General features: G+C 38.8%; 1 protein-coding gene across 4 annotated transcripts in view; it reads left to right on the top strand.

Annotated features, from left to right (window-relative positions):
- Positions 1 to 20,609, top strand: part of LOC130072037 (neuronal tyrosine-phosphorylated phosphoinositide-3-kinase adapter 1) — a 51,100-nt gene that overhangs the window by 22,585 nt on the left and 7,906 nt on the right. The window contains exons 1-5 of one of the 4 annotated variants that reach the window (XM_056236919.1): positions 7,278 to 7,701; positions 8,246 to 8,492; positions 17,258 to 17,655; positions 18,395 to 20,104; positions 20,222 to 20,446. In XM_056236919.1, coding sequence (XP_056092894.1) covers positions 8,308 to 8,492; positions 17,258 to 17,655; positions 18,395 to 20,104; positions 20,222 to 20,446 — 2,518 coding nt within the window. In that variant the 5' untranslated portion in view covers positions 7,278 to 7,701; positions 8,246 to 8,307. Of the gene's footprint in view, positions 1 to 7,277; positions 7,702 to 8,243; positions 8,493 to 17,257; positions 17,656 to 18,394; positions 20,105 to 20,221; positions 20,447 to 20,609 lie in introns of those variants that run through there. The other 3 variants (XM_056236921.1, XM_056236920.1, XM_056236918.1) reach the window with 3 other exon arrangements.

Below are 20,609 nucleotides of genomic sequence, written 5' to 3' on the forward strand. Positions count from 1 at the left end.
TCTCAAACAAACCGCTCGTTTCGTGTTGTAGGCCATCAATGTATACTTACATTTACGAGTCATTAAATCATGTTTAATTTGAACTTCTCTGTGCATGCTCTTTGAGGTGGACCCCATAGACCTGCATTATATGACTGACAGACAAGAACGGTTTGACCTTAAAATATCAAAATTGAAACTTCTGTGGAAACAAAGACACCTACATCTTGGATGCCCTTGAGGTAAGCTAAAACATACCAAAAATTAATTTCAAAGTGAACTATCCCTTTAAGTGATGCTCAATTCAGAAATTATATCAGTTACAGTATTAGACTCTGTCGCTTTCTGTGCACTTTCAAAATTGTATCTGTGATTCTGTATTTGTAATATCTCTGTTTTTGGTAACAGTATCTGTGTTTTCTCAGGCTCTGTGTTATATTTTATGTTGTGGAGATTGTATTTACCTCTTATTATTGTAGCATCAGTTCTGTTTTTGGATTTGGGAGGAAAAACTTTGAAAAACAATATCCAAACTTCCTCAACTCTCTTGATATCTGTCTGTCTCACCATAGCCTAGGGGAGCCTTCATTGATTCCCATTTTCAAGTGTCTCTATTAGACAGCAGAACAAACCTGCCTAACTCCCTCCACAGCTCTCATGTGTGTTACACGAACATGCGTACTAATCAATACGTGATATGATTATCTTTGACAGTTCCTGTGTCGGGTACGCTGCCAGAAGCTGGTGTCTGGTTATACATCTCGTTTGCAGCATAGGTCATAACAGCAAAAGGGTGTTCTAAGTATTAAATATGCTTGCCATGAAGGGGTTGAATGATTTTGAGACCGCAGAATCATTAAAAGTTGCATTTTCAGTTGAATTTGGGGAACCACTTGAAACATTTGTTGTGTTAGGTTATTTTACTTACTTTTGTTTGATTTGTTCATTGCAAATAGCTGAAAGTCTGTATATTTTGTCATTAAACCTGATTTGCAATGGTGGTTGAATAATTTCGATTACAACTGTATTTTGTTAGTAGATGATTTCTACCTAAAGGGACACATTAATAAAGCACAGAAATTATGTTAAAGGGATACTCCACCCCAAAATGAAAATTCTGTCATCATTTACTCACCCTCAAGTTGTTGCAAACCTGTATGAGTTTCTTTCTGCTGAACACAAAGGAAGATATTTTGAAGAACGATTGGAACCAAACAGTTGTTTGGCACCATTGACTGCCATAGTAGAAAGAAAAAAAATACTATGGAAGTCAATGGTGCTAAAGTTCCAATTGTTCTTCAAAATATCGTCCTTTGTGTTCAGCAGAAGAAAGAAACTCATACAGGTTTGCAACAACTTGAGGGTGAGTAAATGATGACAGAATTTTCATTTTGGGGTGGAGTATCCCTTTAACAAGTACAGGCAGATGGGAATATATGATGCCTCCTGGAAAAATGGATGGATTGATTTTCTTCAGAATGGTCTAGACTAGACTGAGCTTAAGGTTCTGAGGTTGCAGATGAGATGAGAACCATAATATAAAGAATTGAGTCATCAGCATGGCAGTGAGTAGAAAAACTGTCAATTGAGCAATCTGGTTTAGAAGCAGAAATGGAGTCAAAACATTAATCTCTGTTATTCAGGTTGTGAGCATGTAGAGTGAACCGAGTGAGCCTCTCCAGCTGACTTGGTTGTTATTCAGGTAAAACCTAAAACAGTGCTCAAGAAATAGCAGTCAGGTGATCATAAGTGTGTTATTCACAGTTTTAAAATCTCCATAAGAATTAGAATATGCTCTCATCTGAGACAGTCATCATCAGCGGGGTGGATGACTGGACCATGCAGTGGGTAGTGTCAGTGTTGGTGGAGTTGCAAATAATGACCACTTTCAAAATGTTTCACTTTGCCTCTGTGTTTGTTTCAGCAGTGAGTGTGGAGGCAGGAGGACGCGGGGGAGGATGGAGAAAGATGAGGAGGTGGAAAACGGGCATACTTTGGAGACTAAACTGTTCATTCATGTGTTTGCTGATTTGTGGTGGCAGAATTTTTTTGTGGAGGAATATGCTGATAGGTGTGCTATGTATACTGAGGTCTTCTGAGGAAATGAGTCAGGGGTTGACACATGTTATACATGAACCAACATCATTTGAAAAAGCTAGATGGCCTTTTTCACAGTGCCTTTCATTTTATTACCAGTTATGGCTATCAAACACAACATTACACTTTATATGCACTGTACCTTCTGACTTTTTTTTTGCATATTTGGACCGAAGTAGGAAATAAAGACTTAAAGGTACAATATGTAAGATATTTGCATTAAAATATCCACACACACAAAAAACACTAGAACAATGTTGTATATTTTGTTGACTTGTATACTAACATTATTCCAAATGTTTACAACAATGTGTAAATCCAGAGAAATTGTGTCACCTGTCAACGGCATCATATTCCCCCTCAGTTGTCGGTAGAAACCATGGAGAAACAGTGGGCTTCCTGAAAAATGCAGTAGTACTAGTTGTAGCATCAATGCCGATGGTCTCTGGTAGCGTCTAGCAAGCCACAGTTGTTTGTTTTGAACATTCGTGATGGACCACAATTATTCATTATCGTTTGCTGTGGGTTCTGCCGCCAAAGATAACTCCATAAAGCAAAAACGGCTGTTAAGGTGATCACGGCAACTCCCATGATTTCTCGCTCCGTCACTGCGTCATCAAGCTGTATCTTTATTTTTTTCGAATAAGCGACCTCTAGCAGTGAAACTTACATACTGTGCCTTACATTTTTCCCTTTGTTTTTTTTTTGTTTTTTCTATTTGTGTAGTTGTAGATAGATATTTTGTTGTTTTGAACCAGGTCAAATATGTTACTACCAGGGCCACAGTAAGCAATTATTGGGCCAGGTACAAAACCTTCGCTTTCCACCCCCCTCCGCAATCCAGTCTAGGCGATGGATGGATGGATGGATAGATAAATAATAACATGTAGATACTAAAAGAAGATGAGAACTTTTGGTGCCTGCTGAAAAAATAAAATTAAAATGATGGATGGATAGATAGATAATTGATCCATGTGTTGAGCATTTAGAGTGAACAGAGTGAGCCCCTCCAGCTGACTTGTAATAGTTCCCGTTATTCAGGTAGAACATTAAAAAAAATGTTCCGGACTCAAGACAAAAGGTCCAATTTTACCCCCTTTTCAACAGCCCTGGTTACCACTAGTACTTGCTTCTCTTAAATGTTCTTCTCTGATGCATGTTGTGGTCTTCTGTTGAGTCCTATAAAGATCCATGAAGTGGTTTTGAGAGCAGCAGAACAACTGTACATGGAGCAGTGAGCATTATGTGTTTGTTAAAAGGTGGAGTTCGGGTTAGGTGAGGACTTATTTTAGAGGAAGTCCATGAAGGTGAGCACTTTCCAAACGTTTATCCATTCTTTCCTTCCCTGACACATTTCTGCAGATAATTTTCTTGACTTTTTCTTGAGTCCCACAGATTTAGTCTCTATTTTTGTACAGTTCTTTTTGTTTGTAGAGAACAAAATAAAGTTCACATCTGAAACAGCTGAAAGGTAACTGAAAAAAGAGATCTGTCCTTGTATTTTTTATTCAGTTGAAGCATCACCATACTGATGTGGCTGAGCTGTCAAAGCCACATATAGAAATATAAAACCCAGGGGCCTCATGTATAAAACTTTCCACAGATTACATCCTAAAAGTGTATGCACAAAAGCAAGATTTTCCATATGCACAGAAGTTTTCAGATTTATAAATCCATGCGTACACCAGAACCTGCACAAAATTCCCTTTATAAAACTCAAGCTCAAAATCAGCTGAAGATAAATACATATATGGAGCTTACAGCGCCTATAGTTTTACTATGCATAACGTCATCTGCATATATAATTTCCATATGCATATTCCTATCCACGTGATACCATGTTTTACGGTACAAGACGTTAAGAAAATATGAAATTCGGACTATAAATGCCATTTTCACATTACATTGCTAAAAATTATTCGAAACCCATGTCTTGAAACTTGTTTATGAAAAGCATGTCACTGACCAATTTTAAAAAGAAAACCTGCAATCTTACAGTTTCCTTCAAAAAATGCACTTCATAATCTGGTCTAACATATTCGGATGCAAGGAAGGTCTTTAGGATCGCTAGAAACTTCCAGGAGCAGGATTGGACACCCCTGTTAATGAAACCAGAAGCTTGGCTCACTCAATTTTGTAATAAAATATCCAAAAATTACTTGCACAGTGTGATATATTTCCTGCAGTTGTGTACAATATCCCAAAAGCCTCCAAAGATTTTTTATTTCAGAGAAATTCCAATTTTAAATAAGTGGCCGTCCCGGAAAAAAATGTCGCCTGTCAATGACGCAATATCCGCGCTATCCTCGGTTTCCGTTCATACTGCCATAGCCATGACGTAACCATGGCGACAGACGTGGACAACTGCGTAGTGCGTAACGTTTAGCGGCACGCAGTTCTTGTTTCTTTCAAACATAGACCATGGCAAGCAGACTTTGGGACAAACAAGGAGAACTAAAATGAGGTTCAATATCAGTGTGGCGTTTTTGACATGCCGAGAGCTCCACGTCCGCGACTAACTTGGACTTGACAGAGCTTCAGCTTTATTAGACAGGTGAGCAAATGTACATAAAACATCATTGTTATATAACGTTAGCTCAACATGATGAAATGTTAGAATATGGTCAGTATGTTATTTTAATGTTGATCTAGCTTACTGCTAGTTTCGACGAACTAACACGTGGTATAACATTATAACTTTCAACACACATTTAAATGCCGTTTAGTGTGATAGTGTAACGTTAGACCAAGTGAATCAGCGCTGCGTTACCTCACAAGTTTAATTCGTCTAATAAACTGACCTGTGTGAGTAATACAGCACTTGCGGGGTAGTTCGGTAGAATTAAATGTCCTTATTCTTTTATATCCGCGGGACTCGCGTGTGATATCTGTCTCTTTAGCAATCGCGACCTGCTTCATAAATGTTAAAAAACATGAATGTTTGCACTCATCCATAAATATTATTAGATCCATCAGCTTGACAGCAAGTCCCATCATTCAGCTCATCACTGCGTCATAAACCTACGCCTTTGTTATTGTTGGAAACTGCGCCCTCTTGTGGTGAAAAAAAATCGTACATATTGTGCCTTTAACACAGATAAATTGTTGGCATAGGAATGATGAAATCAGCTGTTTATCTAACATTTTTAATGGCAGGATTGTATGAAAATGTACCGGAATATGTCAGGATCTCTATCCATCGGTCCATACAGTGGCTTTGTCGGTTCATTGATCAGTTTGTTTTCTCAGTCAAGTATCAGTAAATGTGTCTCAGTTGATGCAGATAAACTGCCGTGGATAAAAGTTTGAGTCAGTATAAGCTGTATTCATCTATGACACTCTGTATTGCTCCATATTCGTCTTTAGCTCCCCTCTACTGTAAGAGCTGACCCAGTTTACTATGAAGTTTAACTTGCAGGCATGGGTTTAATGAGTAATTATATAAATTCATTTATTTTTCATTCATAGCTCTTCCTTGAGTTAGGCAAAGACTGGAAATAAAACTGCCCGTGTGATCCAAATAAATTACATCTGCTTGCGTGATTGCATGTGTGTTTGGTCATGTTTGACTTTATGAACTGGTTAGTGATGCATGACTGCATAAGTGGGTGCCTGGATGCACATGAGTCATGAATCATTATTGTGTGTGTGTGTATTAAGTGTGTTTGTTGTCTTTACGACACTAAAACTGTGTTGAAAACATTGGAGTCCAGCTATATTCCTGTTACATAGCAATACTGCTGATGCGCTGGACGTACACATATCTGCACATTCAGCAACATACTCAGCTAACCCACTCACCTTCTTCTCGTCATTGCTCTCTTTCTCTCTCTCTCAGTCCCTATCTCTCCTCCTCTTCCGCGCTTTCCCTTTTTCACTGTCCTGGAAAAACACTGGAAAAGCACAGCAGTTGACAGCTGTATCCTTTTTAGCCAATCAGAGCTCTCTCTCGTACTACCAGGCACTCAAACTCAGAGCACTCTGTACAATATCTGCCCCACAACAAGCAGCTCGAACACGCTCATTCTCTCTCTCTTCTTCTCAAGCTAGCTTGTTCTCTCTACTGCCAGAATGCCTGTGTACTACATGTGACAGGCTGCATTACAGACCACAGATTTACACAGGCACAGCCGGGGCAGCCCTGGGGCCTGCAGCCAACTGAGCCTCTCATTCTTACTCAGATCATCTTCCTCTGATCTTACTCAGATCATCTTCCTCTAAAGGCCCACATGCCCTTTACAGTCCGCTGTGATAAAGATGAAGATGAAAGTGCAGTGGTGATCATTTTAAGTCACAACCTGAAATTTTCCCTCCTTATACATTGCATGTGTAATGTGTAAATGTGCAAGACAGCTCTGAAGGCAAAAGTGTGAAAACTATTTTAAGATAAATGTAAGTGTTTTCCAGTTGGTATTCTAGCACAGATTAGATAGTCTATTTTTTGTAGTACTTCAACTTATTTCAGTTAGCTACCAAGGCAACATTTAAAATTTTCATTGTTTTGTTTTTAGTAGGGCTGTCAAATGATTAATCGTGATTAATCACATCCAAAATAATTTTTTTTTACATAATATATGTGGGTGCACTGTGTATAATTATTTTATATATATAAATACACACACATGCTTGTATATATTTAAGAAATATTTTCATGTATATACTGTATATAGATTTATATATAATTTATATTATATATAAATATAAATATTTTATATATAAATAATATTTTTTTCTTAAATATACATGCATGTGTGTGTATTTATATATATACAAAATAATTATACACAGTGCACCCACATATATTATGTAAAAAAAAACTTTTATTTTGGATGTGATTAATCGTGATTAATCATTTGACAGCCCTAGTTTTTAGTTTTAGTTTTTTTCACATTTAATACTTTTTAATATTTTAAAATTATAATAGTTTTTCTAAAATTTGCATTGTATTTTATTTCAGCTTCTTTTCAAATAACGAAAAGTTTAGTCAAACTGGTTCATAATTTGTATAAATGTAGTTAATTAGCGAATCACAAATCATTGAATTTAATTGTTTTTTCCCCTCTAGTAAATTATTTGGTCAAAAATTGAGGGAACTGAAAAGGGAGTAGAGCATGAAAATGAAGCTTCTAATGATTTTTTTTAGGGAAGGAATGAAATGCTTACCCCCCCCCCCCCCCCCCCCCTAATTATAGCCTCTATTATGGACACTTAGTCCAAACTGTCTTCCTTTTCCAAGAACAATATGAACAGCACTAGGGAATGCAGAGTATAGATGTAAAGAACGCTGAGTGAAGCACTTCCTCCAAGCATCTGTGCTGTGTTTCAGTTCATCTGGACGGTTGGGATTTTATGCTATCAGAAAGATTGGAATTAATTTGCATACAATTGAATATGTAAACTATTAAAGTGTAACCGATTTTCAACCTTCTTTGTATTGTTGTCAGTATGTATATATAAATGAACAATGTTTACTCGTTCTCCGTGTTACCTGAACCGAGAAATTGACATTTACATTTAATTGACGGTTCAAAACTCAAGAGCTTTCGTGAAAACTACAGATTATACTTCCGCATTTTTGTATCCCCGCCCACGGACAGTCGGATTGACAGAACAGTTATTGTAAGGGTAGGTTTATCACTTGAAGTGATACTTCGTCTGCTCTTAAAATAGTATTATAGAAAAAATGGAACACTATGGCAAAAGCTTTCTTATCTGTACGCGACGGTGTTTTGCTTTCGCAGATTGAGCGGAACTGACAGAACGGTAGTGTCTTTCAGGTTTTCCCCTCCTTTTGATCAAAAACACTATTTGTGTGGTCATCAACACGGGTTTTTTTTTCAGATTTTCAGCCGTGCCATTCTCTCTGTAATCCTTACAACGCGCTAGATTCTTCCCTGGTGCTTCACTCCCGCTAAATGTTTACTCTTTGAATTCTTGCACCCGGGAACAATACAAGTCGACACCATTACGACTCAAATTTTGTATTTCCTACTAAAGCAAGGTGGTATTTGACTCTTGTCAAGCGTATCCATAGCGGACTGGTGGGTGTGGCCTTGGATGGCAATATGCCCAGTGCATTATGGGTGTTGAAGTTAGCCATGTTTTATTGAAAGCTCATTTTGCCAGAGGTACCCCTTTAACCAAGTGCCTGCATTTCCCTCTTTTACAGGTAACCGGGACGGGGGAAAGCTTTAAAATACCTTCCCCTGCTCCTGATTGGTTCTCTATACCATGAGCTCTGGCTCCGCCCAGGATGTGGCGGTGGAGAATTTCCTGCGTGACATAGAGAGGCGGGGCCAGTGGCTGCACTGCGCTGTTATTGGCTGTGAGGAGGAGCATCCCCGTGGCAACATGAACCTGTTGTACCGCAAAAGTCGACTGGACTGGAGACACAGAGATCAGGAGGGCAAGAAAAGGTAAAAGAGAGACAATAATCAGAATGAAAGAAGTCTGTGAGCCTGCTGTAGGAGAATAAAGGAATATGTGAGGAGAGAGAAAGATAGAGGGGGTTACAGAGATGCTTTGCAGTGCTTAAATGAAAGGTAAAGGAAAGAAGGAGGTGAGAGGAAGATTAGTAAAATCCTGATGTGATAAAGAAGGTGAGAAAAAGTTGAAACTGAAGGAGCGTATAGAATGAAAAAGATTATCAAGGAGAAGAGAGAGAGAACGAAATGGAGGAATAGGACACGATTAAGAGAAGTCTTAACTCGAAATAGAGACATTTGTCTTTCATATTTTATGCAAAGCATCCAAATCTTCCTTTCGTCTGAGAGACAGGAGGGAGAGAGCAGGATATATTCAACACAATCTGCCCCTCTGGTGTCTCAGTGGATCAGCAGCTGGACATTTTGAAAACAGACTTTTTGTTTAATTATCTTACAAATAAATATAATTAGCCATATCAATTTATTCTGTTTTTTTTTTTTTTTTTTGCTTTTAACTTGTTAACTTTAAATTATAAGAAGTTGATTTTGTATATTTGTTTTAATTAATTGTTTATATGTATCAACAGGTGAATCATGCACTGATATTACAAATCTGGCCAATAATTATTTTCATCTTATGGATAATAACCAAGAAATTGTTAGTATTAAATTTCTGTATTTTATCTAAATAATTTAAAATAAAATACTAAAAAATAAAATCACTTCTTGTAAATGTGACAAGTGAATTTAGGCATCACAACATAATGCATGAAAAATGGATATTCATTTTGACATTTATACACAAGATTACATTTAACAGCATTATTAAATGTATTAGTGTTTGTAAAGATTAACTTTAAGTTAGCATTAGATGATCACAAAGATAAACAATAAAATATACAATATCAAACGAGACTGATAACCTAAAACTGATATTAACTGCTATTAATATCATGCATCCCACAAAATAAAAACACTCCTTTTTATTTTGTAAATGTGTGTACCTACTTAACCATATTTTGGGGACAAATTTGTACCCAGAAGTGGGCTAAATCAGACAAAAACTCCTTTTGGGGGCAAAAAAAGAAAAGAAAAGAAAAGAAAAAAACTTTGTAAATAAAGTTTATTGTAAAAATTCAGAAAGGAAAAATTCTGTTAGGTTTCAGTACGTTTAACTTTAAATACTAGTAGTGAGCTAATCAGAAAAGAAGTCTATGGAATATTGCCAATTAGTAAGTGTGAGTGTGAGTGTGAGTGTGAGTGTGAGTGTGAGTGTGAGTGTGAGTGTGAGTGTGTGTGTGTGTGTGTGTGTGTGCGTGTGCGTGTGTCATGTCAGCTGTGATTTCCTGTCCTAAATCCACATTTCTTCTTTAAGACACATTCAGTTTCATATGTAAGTCTGTATATTACCATATTCTGCAATGCTTTGTTTACATCTTCAACTGTGTTCTTTTAAGTGCTTTGTTCCATCTTTAATTCCTTTTAGCTGGGCAGGATTGATTGCAGCCCCTCTCTCTCCATCTCTGTGTTTCTGGATGAAGAGGAGAATGCATTTAGATGATTGTCTCTGACACCTGTGCAAATGGACATCAAAGCTCTTTTCATCCGCTCTGTGTTCTACATTCATGACACACGCAGAACCCACAACACATCCTGAGCTTAGACAAACACGCCTGCTTTTATTATAAACTGCTCACACATGCAGACAGACATGTGCTGTCACATCAAACATGCTTTGATACATGCACAGTATCTTCAAGCAGTGATCTCAATCTTCTTCCAGCTATTTCTCTCCCGTTTACAGACGTAAAGAGATACACAAGAGGTCACCCACGCATGCTCGCTTTCTGTCTGGAGGATCTGTTCACTTCCTCTCTCGTCCTCCCACTCAATCCCTCCATCCTCCTCTCTGCTGCTGAATGCAGATGATTCTCATTCATTTATCCATCTCTTCCTGTTCCCCTCTGCTTTTCTCGCATCTTGCTGTCAGTCTTTGCATATGAGTGGCAGTAAATGAATGCATGAATCAAGTGAATCATTTAGTATGTTAGTAAACTGATTCTGGACTCTAATGCAAAGAGAAAGCCATGTAAGAGCCACATGTTGTGCAGCCTTAAGCAAAACAACAGAAATAGAGCAGACGAAATCGCTTCAGTTCCCCGTACCTTTGAGCTTTCACTCTGCCATGTGAAGCATCGTGTCAAATAAAAGCGAACAACCCAAAATCCTCAGCTATGAGAGAAAACCTCATATGACTGTCAGTCTGTTCGCTCTCATATCGCTTTTAAGCAGACGTATTTTAACATCCCAAATTCTTTGGCACAAATGGGTTACAAACCATAGCATTTATTTTGTACAGTGATTAGCATAAAATTTTAGTACACTACCGTTCAAAAGTTTGGGGTCAGTAATTTAAAAAAAATAATTTAATACTTTAATTCAGCAAAGACGCATTAAATTGAAAAAAAAGTGACAGTACCGTTGTTACAAAAGATTTCAAATAAATGCTGTTCTTTTGAACTTTCTATTCCTCAAAGAATCCTGAAAAAAAGGTTTTAAACATTGATAATAATAAGAAATATACATTGAGTAATGATGCTGAAAATTCTGCTTTGCCATCACAGGAATAAATTACATTTGATAATATATTCAAATAGAAAATGGTTATTTTAAATTGTAATAATATTTCACAGTATAGCTGTTTTTAATGTATTTTTGATCAAATAAATGCAGCCTTGGTGAGCATAAGAGACCTCTTTCGAAAACATTTTTAAAATCTTACCGACCCCAAACTTTTGAACGGTAGTGTACAATATTTTGTTTCAGTCACCAATTTGTTGTGGACAAGTGAAATTCCAGGAGTTTGAGTTTGGAAAACATCCTAAATTAAACATCGCACAATGAGAGAAAATAATTCAGTCCAGTGGTTTGTTCTGAATATGTTACTATGGTGTGTGCAGCTGAAACTGTGTGTCTTTCATGGATTTTATGATGGGATGATTAAACCCATTCTGGTCTTTTTGTCCAGATTATACCTGGAAGTCTCCATTGCCAACTCATATGCCATGTCCCCTGCCTGCACATCATATCCTGTGGTGCTGTTCATTTCTGTTCGTGTGTGTCACACTCTACTAGCTCAGCATCTTCTCTGCCTTCTGCCTGACAACAGAGACTCACACACACATGAACACACACACACTGCAGAACAGTGTATTGATGAGTCGCTTCCATCTGGACTTTGTGCACATCAACCTTCATAAAGGTCAGAGCAGGGGGACACGGTGGACTCTGGACAATGTTTACACATCTTAAAAGTTGACAGGAGGAAGTTCGTGATTTTCTAATATAACAGTTGAGCATAGGAAGAAAAAACATGATCACAAAAGAGATTTCTTTAATAGCTGTAATTGTTTGAGATTGAATGGAGACTTTCCTTTAGTTTAGTTTAGTTTTTTTTTTTTTTTTCATAATTTTAGTATGAAATCAAACATTTCTCATCAAATGCTTGAAAATACCAAATTGTCTACAGTATGTTTTAATCGTATCCACATTATTTATATTTAGGTGTTCAAGCACGAAGTGCTGAAAACCTATTGTATTTGTACTGATTTTTATTATTTTTATTATTATTCTTCCGCCGTAAAACGCATCGTGCAGCCCAAACCGTAAATGCTAGAGACTTGAAACTTTGTCAGATGGTAGTACAAAAATCGAGGAGAGCTTATCAAATTATGAGCCCGATTGGCCCATAGGTGGCGCTATAGCAACCAATTGCGCAAAACTGCTCATAACTCCTAGACCGTAAGTCGTAGACTCAAGTGTCTTATATCATTGGAAAGCTGGACTCCTGACTTAAAAAACGTATATCTCCGATTTCATTTCCGTCATGATAGATTTTCCGCCATTTTGAATTTTGTCAAAAAACGACTTTTGCGAACTAGTCCCTGATTTTTCGCCCGATCGGAACCAAACCAGTGCACAAATGTTCTGTGGAGTCTGAATATAAATTATAATCGAAAAAAAGTTGAAATTTCGATTTCCGGTCGCTAGGGGGCGCTAAAAGAACGTTGTGGGAGGAGCCTATTTTACTAAAATGGCTATAACTCCAGAAGTAAATTAGGTAGGTTCACCAAACTTGGTACACGTGTGCATGACTTCAATCTGAGGTCACAGTAAAAATATCGCGACGATCGAACACTAGGTGGCGCTATAACATGAAAAAAACATATAAAGGACTGACCGTTAGTCCGATTGACTTGAAAATTGGTATGCAGTGTCTTGGTCCAAGGCCCCATGTATGTCTATGAGGACATTGGCGTATCTTAAAAAACATGGCCGCCATCGACCAATGAAGTTTGAGCCCCTATGAGACGAGGTTAACGGAGGCCAATCGGAACGAAACTCGATGGGCATGTTCGACTCATGGCCCAAGAGGTCTGTAAGAGTTTTGAAAGAAATCGGCCACTAGTTGGCGCTAACGAGTTTTACGGCTCTGTAATCACGTGGTGTTGCTCACATCCCCACAAAATGCATATAATTTGATAGATCTCCTCATGATGAACAACTTTGCCTCTAGAACCATTGCTGTCAATCAAACCGTTCATTAAATATTCACGAATATGTTAAAAACCTACTTTTGCGAACTAGTCCCTGGTTTTTCACCCGATCGGAACCAGACCAGTCTAGGACAATTCTCTGGACTCTCTAGATCAATAATTATCAAAAAAAAGTTGAACTTTGCCCTTTGCTTTGCTATAACAGCATCATTTATGAAAATAGGTGTGCCAAAACACACTCAAAAGCCTATAAATCATAAATAAAAACTCAGAACTTCACAAAAATTGGTAAGCATATGTGACATAACATCATGAACATGCATGCAAAGTTTTATGGAGATCGGACCATAGGTGGCGCTATAACTGTTGAAAAGCTTTAAAACCATGTATTTCCTATGGTAAATTGCCTGTATTTGCTGTAAATGGTCTTTTCCATCTATTATCATATAATCTTTATATTATAATGTTCAAAATCAGGGCAGTACAATTCTCTGGACTCTCTAGATCAATAATTATCGAAAAAAAGTTGAACTTTGCCATTTGGTTCATTATAACAAGATAATTTACAAAAAGGGGCGTGTCAAAACACACTCAAAAGCCTATAAATCATAAATAAAAACTCAGAACTTCACAAAAATTGGTGAGCATATGTGACATAACATGCTGAGGAAGCATGCAAAGTTTCATGGAGATCGGACAATAGGTGGCGCTATAACTGTTGAAAAGCTTTAAAACCATGTATTTCCTATGGTAAATTGCCTGTATTGGCTGTAAGTGGTGTGTTCCATCTATGATCATATAATATTTATATCATAATGTTCAAAATCAGTGCAGTACAATTATCTGGACTCTCTAGATAAATAATTATCAGAAAAGTTATAACTTCTTCATTTGGATGGCTATAATAGGGTCACTTCAATATGTAGCCTTGACCAAGAAAGCTTCTTAAGCTTCTTGTTTTCTTCTTAAAAACAAGTCAGAACATGTGACTCTAAATAAGATAAGAAATAATGCATCTATAACAGTTAAAACGGTTAAAGTTATAACATAATGGCATATTAAGCCAATAAGTGGTATTCTACTGCCCCCTGCTGTTTAAAATAGTCATTTTGTCATGCTACTAACTACTAATATTCTATAATTCTTATTTAGAGTTTATAAAATCACTATTTTAACATTTACACTCACATTTTGTCAAAATTCATCTATTGAAGCATTGTGTCACAGACAAATGTTAATCCTGAATGACAGACAGTTCAAATCACTTTATCTACAACAGAATGTGTGTGTGTAGTCCCATGTTTCTGAATAAATCCTGAATAATCTGATTAATAGCTTGCAAAGACATATTTGAATGGTCTATAAGCATTTCATATATTTTCATAATGACGTGTGTGTGTGTGTGTGTGTGTGTGTGTCTAGATATGAATGCAAAAAGACTTTATTAATAAGTAGAGTGGCCAGCAGAGGGCAGTAGAAGACCACTTATTGGCTCACTTTCATTTTAACAGCCTTGAGTTTCAACAACATTCTGAACTAAAGCAAATCATGCTAGAACAGGGTAAATCATGTAAAGCATACTACAAAATGGAATATCATGGTAAAACTATGGTAAATCATGCTAGATTCATGGTAAATCATACTAGAACATGGTAAATCATGGTAAAAGTATGGTAAAGCATGGTAAAACTATGGTAAATCATGGTAAAACTATGGTAAATCATGCTAGAATCATGGTAAATCATACCAGAGCGTGGTAAATCATGGTAAACGATGGTAAATTATGCTACAACAGGGTAAATCATGTAAAGCATACTAGAACATTGTGAATCATGCTAGATTCATGGTAAATCATACTAGAACATGATAAATTATGGTAAAACTATGGTAAATCATACTAGATTCATGGTAAATCATATTAGAACATGGTAAATCATGGTAAAACTATGGTAAATCATGCTAGATTCATGGTAATTCATACCAGAGCGTGGTAAATCATGGTAAACGATGGTAAATTAGGCTACAACAGGGTAAATCATGTAAAGCATACTAGAACATTGTGAATCATGCTAGATTCATGGTAAATCATACTAGAACATGGTAAATCATGGTAAAACTATGGTAAATCATACTAGATTCATGGTAAATCATTCTAGAACATGGTAAATCATGGTAAAACTATGGTAAATCATGCTAGATTCATGGTAATTCATACCAGAGCATTGTAAATCATGGTAAACGATGGTAAATTATGCTACAACAGGGTAAATCATGTAAAGCATACTAGAACATTGTGAATCATGCTAGATTCATGGTAAATCATACTAGAACATGGTAAATCATGGTAAAACTATGGTAAATCATGGTAAAGCTATGGTAAATCATACTAGAACATGGTTAATCATGGTAAAATTATGGTAAATCATGCTAGTATCATGGTAAATCATGGTAAACGGTTTTCCATCTATTATGTCAGTGGTTACATGCTTGCTAAATGTCTTTAATGCTTATGTGCTAAAAGGGCTTAACTGCTTGAACACCGCTAAATGCTGCTTGCAGCTTTAATTCTCTATATTTTTGCTGTAAGAATTGTCTCATTTCTGTTCTCATTTTTCATTCAAAGAACATCTAGAAAACACTTGATACTTACAGTGGTTTAAACTCAATTAAGTCTTGAGATATAAAAAGAGCAATATCAGTTTCCTCTGGGTGTTTCTTTTGCAAGGAAAAACATCTATATCTCTAAATATCTCCAAATAATCTACTAACTCACCCCATCACCAGAAAACAGCATTAGTGATTAATTTCTCTTTCAGTGTGTGTGTGTGTACAAATGGCAACCCACTATTTACCACCCACAATATACTGCTTGGCCACACCTGAATTAGTGTGTGTGTGTGTATACATGCATGCACATATGCCAGTGTGTGCTCTGTATTTGTGTGTTTAGTGAAAAAAATCAGCAAACAATAAACAAATGACAGGCTAGTTGCCTTGGAAACAGGGAGAGCATACTAGTAGATTCAGGAGAATAAGAAAAGATGCAGAGAGAGGGATGAAAGGAAAGACAGGGCCCGTGGACAAAGTCTTTTTTTTTGTTTTGGGAAAGAGGGCAAAAGATCAGCTGATTAAACAATGCTTGCAAACATGTCATGAGGAAATATTAAAGGAATAGGGCAACCATTTTTATATGAACTATCCCTAAGAAATCAGGATATAAAGTCGCAATGAAAAAGAAACGTTAGATTTTTTCTTCCATTTTGTGACGTGTAAAGGATTATCGAGGGACTAAAATGATCGGATAAGTCCTGCATACAGTACGTCACCAGAGAGAAGTGTGTTGTTAAACCGGAAGGTCCTGTTAAGACTTTTAAATAAATACATTTTTAAATAAATAAATAAAATAAACATATACATGGATAGATTGTTCACATCTATAACATGAATTTAGAAAATAGATAGGGTGAATTGTGATTTTATGCTGACTTTAAGAGAATTGAAGAGGGAGAAGATGAAAAAAAAACAATGAAAGAATAAGAAAGACGGAAGGGGACCTGAGGAAAATGAAGGAGAAGAGAAGGATGGGAGGGTAAAGGAGGCTGTTGGGTCTCTCACAGGCTGGCATGAACTGTTTCCTCTCTCATCATTCATCCCGAGCGTGTGTGTGTGTGGGGCGACCAAGTGTCCTCACAAGGATAGTAAAACCTGAAAATGCCTACATTGTGGGAACTACAAAAAAAATGCATAATGAACATATTAAATATTATTTTAATGAAAATCAAAACATATGCCTGTGAGGGTTTGGTTTAGGTTTACAATACAGAAATCATTAACTATAACATTAAACAATATAAGTCAATGGAAAATTTCTGTTATGACACAGAGTGTACATATTATTTGTATTGGTCTGTTTGACTGTGCAGTAGTAGGGGGGATGTATTAACTCCGGAAATGAGCAAAGGATGAGAGTGAATAACAGGGGCTGTAGAGACAAAAATGAAATTGACTGTGAGCTATTAATAGAGCCTTTATCAGTTGAAATAAGGAGAGAGGGAGAGAAAAGAGGAGAAAGTGGGAGGCCTACAGCACAATGAAAAACAAATGTATTATTCTTATCTCATAAAGAATCTCTCCACAAAGAAACAATTCCTTTCTTCTCTCATTCCCTGATCTTTCTTTCTGTATTCCCATCTCCCATAGCTCCAGCTATAAAGATGCCTCCTCTGCAACAGTCGGGAAGGTTCGGGATCTGGCGTCATTTCGGCGCCATTTCCGAATGGGATTTATGACGATGCCAGCGTCCCAGGACCTGTCGCCTCACTCTTGTGCTGCTGCCATGGCACCACGCTCTCAATCCTGTCATGCTGTGGGCACCGGTGAGGGAGAGGAGCTTGAGAATGGATATTATCCAGACTCAGACCCTCAAAACCAGTCGAATTCATCCCGCTGTCCCCCAACCAAGCCTAAACGCCACCCCAATACTCGTCTCAGTTCTACGGGCCACCAGGAGCACCCTTCCCGTGGGGTCCACGCACCACCTGACACTCCGCCACCTCCACCTCCCAATCACCCACCCAAACACCCAGAGAAGCGGAATGGTAAGTGAGCAAATCAATAGTATATTCACGCTAAAATTAGGGATGTGATTCGATTAAAAAAAAAAAAAAAATCTTGACCAGCGATGATTCTTGAGTAGAGGAAGTTCTCATAAATTTCTGTAACTCTGATGATTCGGATATCAATAAGGAGCCGTCTGACATGTAACATAACCTTGCATCTAAATTTGTGAATTATTTTAAAATATTTGTTGCCAGGAATTTTGAACTGGGAAACTCCCTTGTCCTTAATTATAAGTGCTAATGACTCATGACTATTAAACCATCCATTGTTTCCTGACAGTATATTGTTAGTCATTAATATATATTTTCGATTGAACTATTATGGAATTGATTTGAATCAAAGATAACTTCAATTTTTATCTGTACAGAAATTGTAATTTGGGCCTTGGTTCGGCTTTCTAATTGTCTCGATTAGAATACTTAAAAATGTATGATAATGAGTGTTATTTTTCTGGCTCAGGAAATTATTTTATTCATAAGATCTATGAAAGCAGCTTCTTTTGTATTTCAGTATCATTTTGATTCATTGTTAGAAAAAAGAAAAGATGCAATTTTAATTTGAATAAAATCATGTACAATAAGAACATGTATTAATAAAAGTAAAACGAGTCACATTTGATTTAATGAAACCAGAAAGCTGTACACACCTGTCATGTGGTCTCTGTAAAAATGTCCTCTCTCTCTCACTCTGTGTCACTCTTTTTTCTCTGTTAAACAGCAATGAAAAAATCTGATTCAGGTGAAATGTCAGGACGAAAGGTCCCTCCGTTGAAGCCCAAACGGAGTCCAAGCACACAGCTCTCCTTTGACCCCCCGCCTCCTCGGGTCCCAGCCCCAACCACACCCCTTCCCTTCCAGAGCTCTGAGCCCTCTCCACGGGGCGAGGGTGGAGATGACGAGCCGGTTTACATTGAGATGGTGGGCCAGGTCTTCACCCGAGAGACTCACAACGCCCCGACTCCTCACCCACTCACGCCCTCTGCCACCACGCCTGATTCTGACTCAGACCAAGGAGAGGCCATTTACGAAGAGATGAAGTACCCCTTACCAGACGACAAAACTCGAGAAGCCCACCGCCGCTTGCCACTCAAACATGAGCGGATGAAGTCCTCTAAAGCATACCACTCCACCATCTCGGCCTCCACCTCTTCCTCGCTTCCACGCCCCTCTTCCTCTTCTCCAGCCTGCACCTCTTCCAAGCCTAAAGCTACCGTCTCAATCTCTCACTCCTCTCCTCTGCCTTCGTCCTGCTCCTCTGCATCCTCCACTCCCGTACCTCAAGCCCTCTCCTCATCACCACACCCTCCCCGTGCTCCCACACCCTTCTTGCTGCCAGGGTCCAAGTCTGAACATGAGCCCAGCTCCAGTAAGATCCCAGCACCCTTCCCTAACTTACTTCAACACAAGCCTCCTCTCCTAGCTTTTCCCCAGCCGGCCGCTGCCTCCAGTGGGATAGGGGCTCAACATAAGACCAGCTCGGCTAAGATCAGCGTGCAATCAGCCTCCAGCCTGCCAGCATCTACCAGCACCTCCTCCAGCACAAGCTTCACCAGCACTTCCAAAGATTCCACTGGAGTTGAGAAAGAACGAGAGAAGGAGAGGAGGGAAGGACAGCTGGGACCCACACCGGGACTCAGAGCCCGCAGTCATTCTACTCCTCTTCCTCCTTCATCGAAGTCCTCCTCTCCATATTCCCACCATCATCATCATCACCACCCTCACCACAGGCCTTCCCACTATCACCATTACCGCAAGCCTGAGAAAGAGATGTCGTTAGTGGGCAAGGGATCAGGACAGTCCTCCACCCAGACGCAAACGCAGCCTAAGGAGGGCAAGTCTGTCAGCTTCCTGCTCAAGTCTGAAAAATCTGAGAGGGAAAGGGACCGAGAGAGGGATCGTGATCGAGAGAGAGATCGTGATCGAGAGAGAGACCTGAGCAGCACACCATCTTCCAGTCATTCTGAGACCCCCTCCTCAAACACATACACACACACTTCTCAAACCGGCACTAGCACCACTCCAACGTCGAGTCAACCGTCATTGTCCACAGCCGCCACGCCACCTTCCTCCTCTTCTTCCTCCACTCAGCGCCCTCCATCTCGCTCTCACATGCACCGGTCACACACCCCGCACTTGTCCCATGGTCTTCCTGCTTACAAACCTCCCCCCTCTGACAGCCCCCTGCTTTGGACCTACCCCTCGGTTGGCTTCCGCCGACCGCCTGCCTATGATAGCTTGCGCGGGGGCTTGCAGTTGCCATCCTTGCACACAGACCCCACTAAAACTGGATCTGCAGCCCAGGCATTGCAGGCCAAGGCCGGGTTCATTCCCTGGGAGAGCGCAGCTGCCTTGGGGCTCACAGAAGAACAAGCTTACTGGCCCATGCACCGAAAATTATCATTCAGTCATGGGAGCCGAGACACTGAGAGTGAGTAATGGTTGTAGGGAGGGCGGAATGAGTATGAGGGATGATTATTGAGGGGGTTCTCTTTCTATTGTACTATCGTAGATGTTTAATTGTGTTTTTCTCTCTAATGCTCTGTAGAGGAAGATGGAGGTGTGTGGAATGGCAGTGCTGATGCTCTATTGAGGAGAGAGAGGGATGACCTAGCAGCCATGCGGTGTGGCGGACACTCTGGAATACCTGTGCGGGCAACAGGGAGACACAGCGAGAGCTTGGCTGGGGCGGATGGACCACCAGGGTTGAGAGGACTGATACGAGCGGGCCTGCCCTTACCCTGCCAAACCTTCCCAGCATGCCGCAATGGAGGTGAGATCCAATTGAAATGACATTAGCACAGGCTTTCTGCCATGACCTCAGTAGTTAAAACTCTAGATATAGATCAAGCGTGTTTAGGTTAGAGATAAAACATTTGTAGACTTAGCTCATTAACAACTGATTGAAAAGGTTAGTTGCTTTATAAGATGTAATT

The sequence above is a fragment of the Rhinichthys klamathensis genome, unplaced genomic scaffold (genome assembly GCF_029890125.1).
Source record: "Rhinichthys klamathensis goyatoka isolate OS25496 unplaced genomic scaffold, OSU_Roscu_1.1 h1tg000473l_1, whole genome shotgun sequence".
In the NCBI taxonomy this organism is placed as follows: Eukaryota; Metazoa; Chordata; class Actinopteri; order Cypriniformes; family Leuciscidae; genus Rhinichthys; species Rhinichthys klamathensis.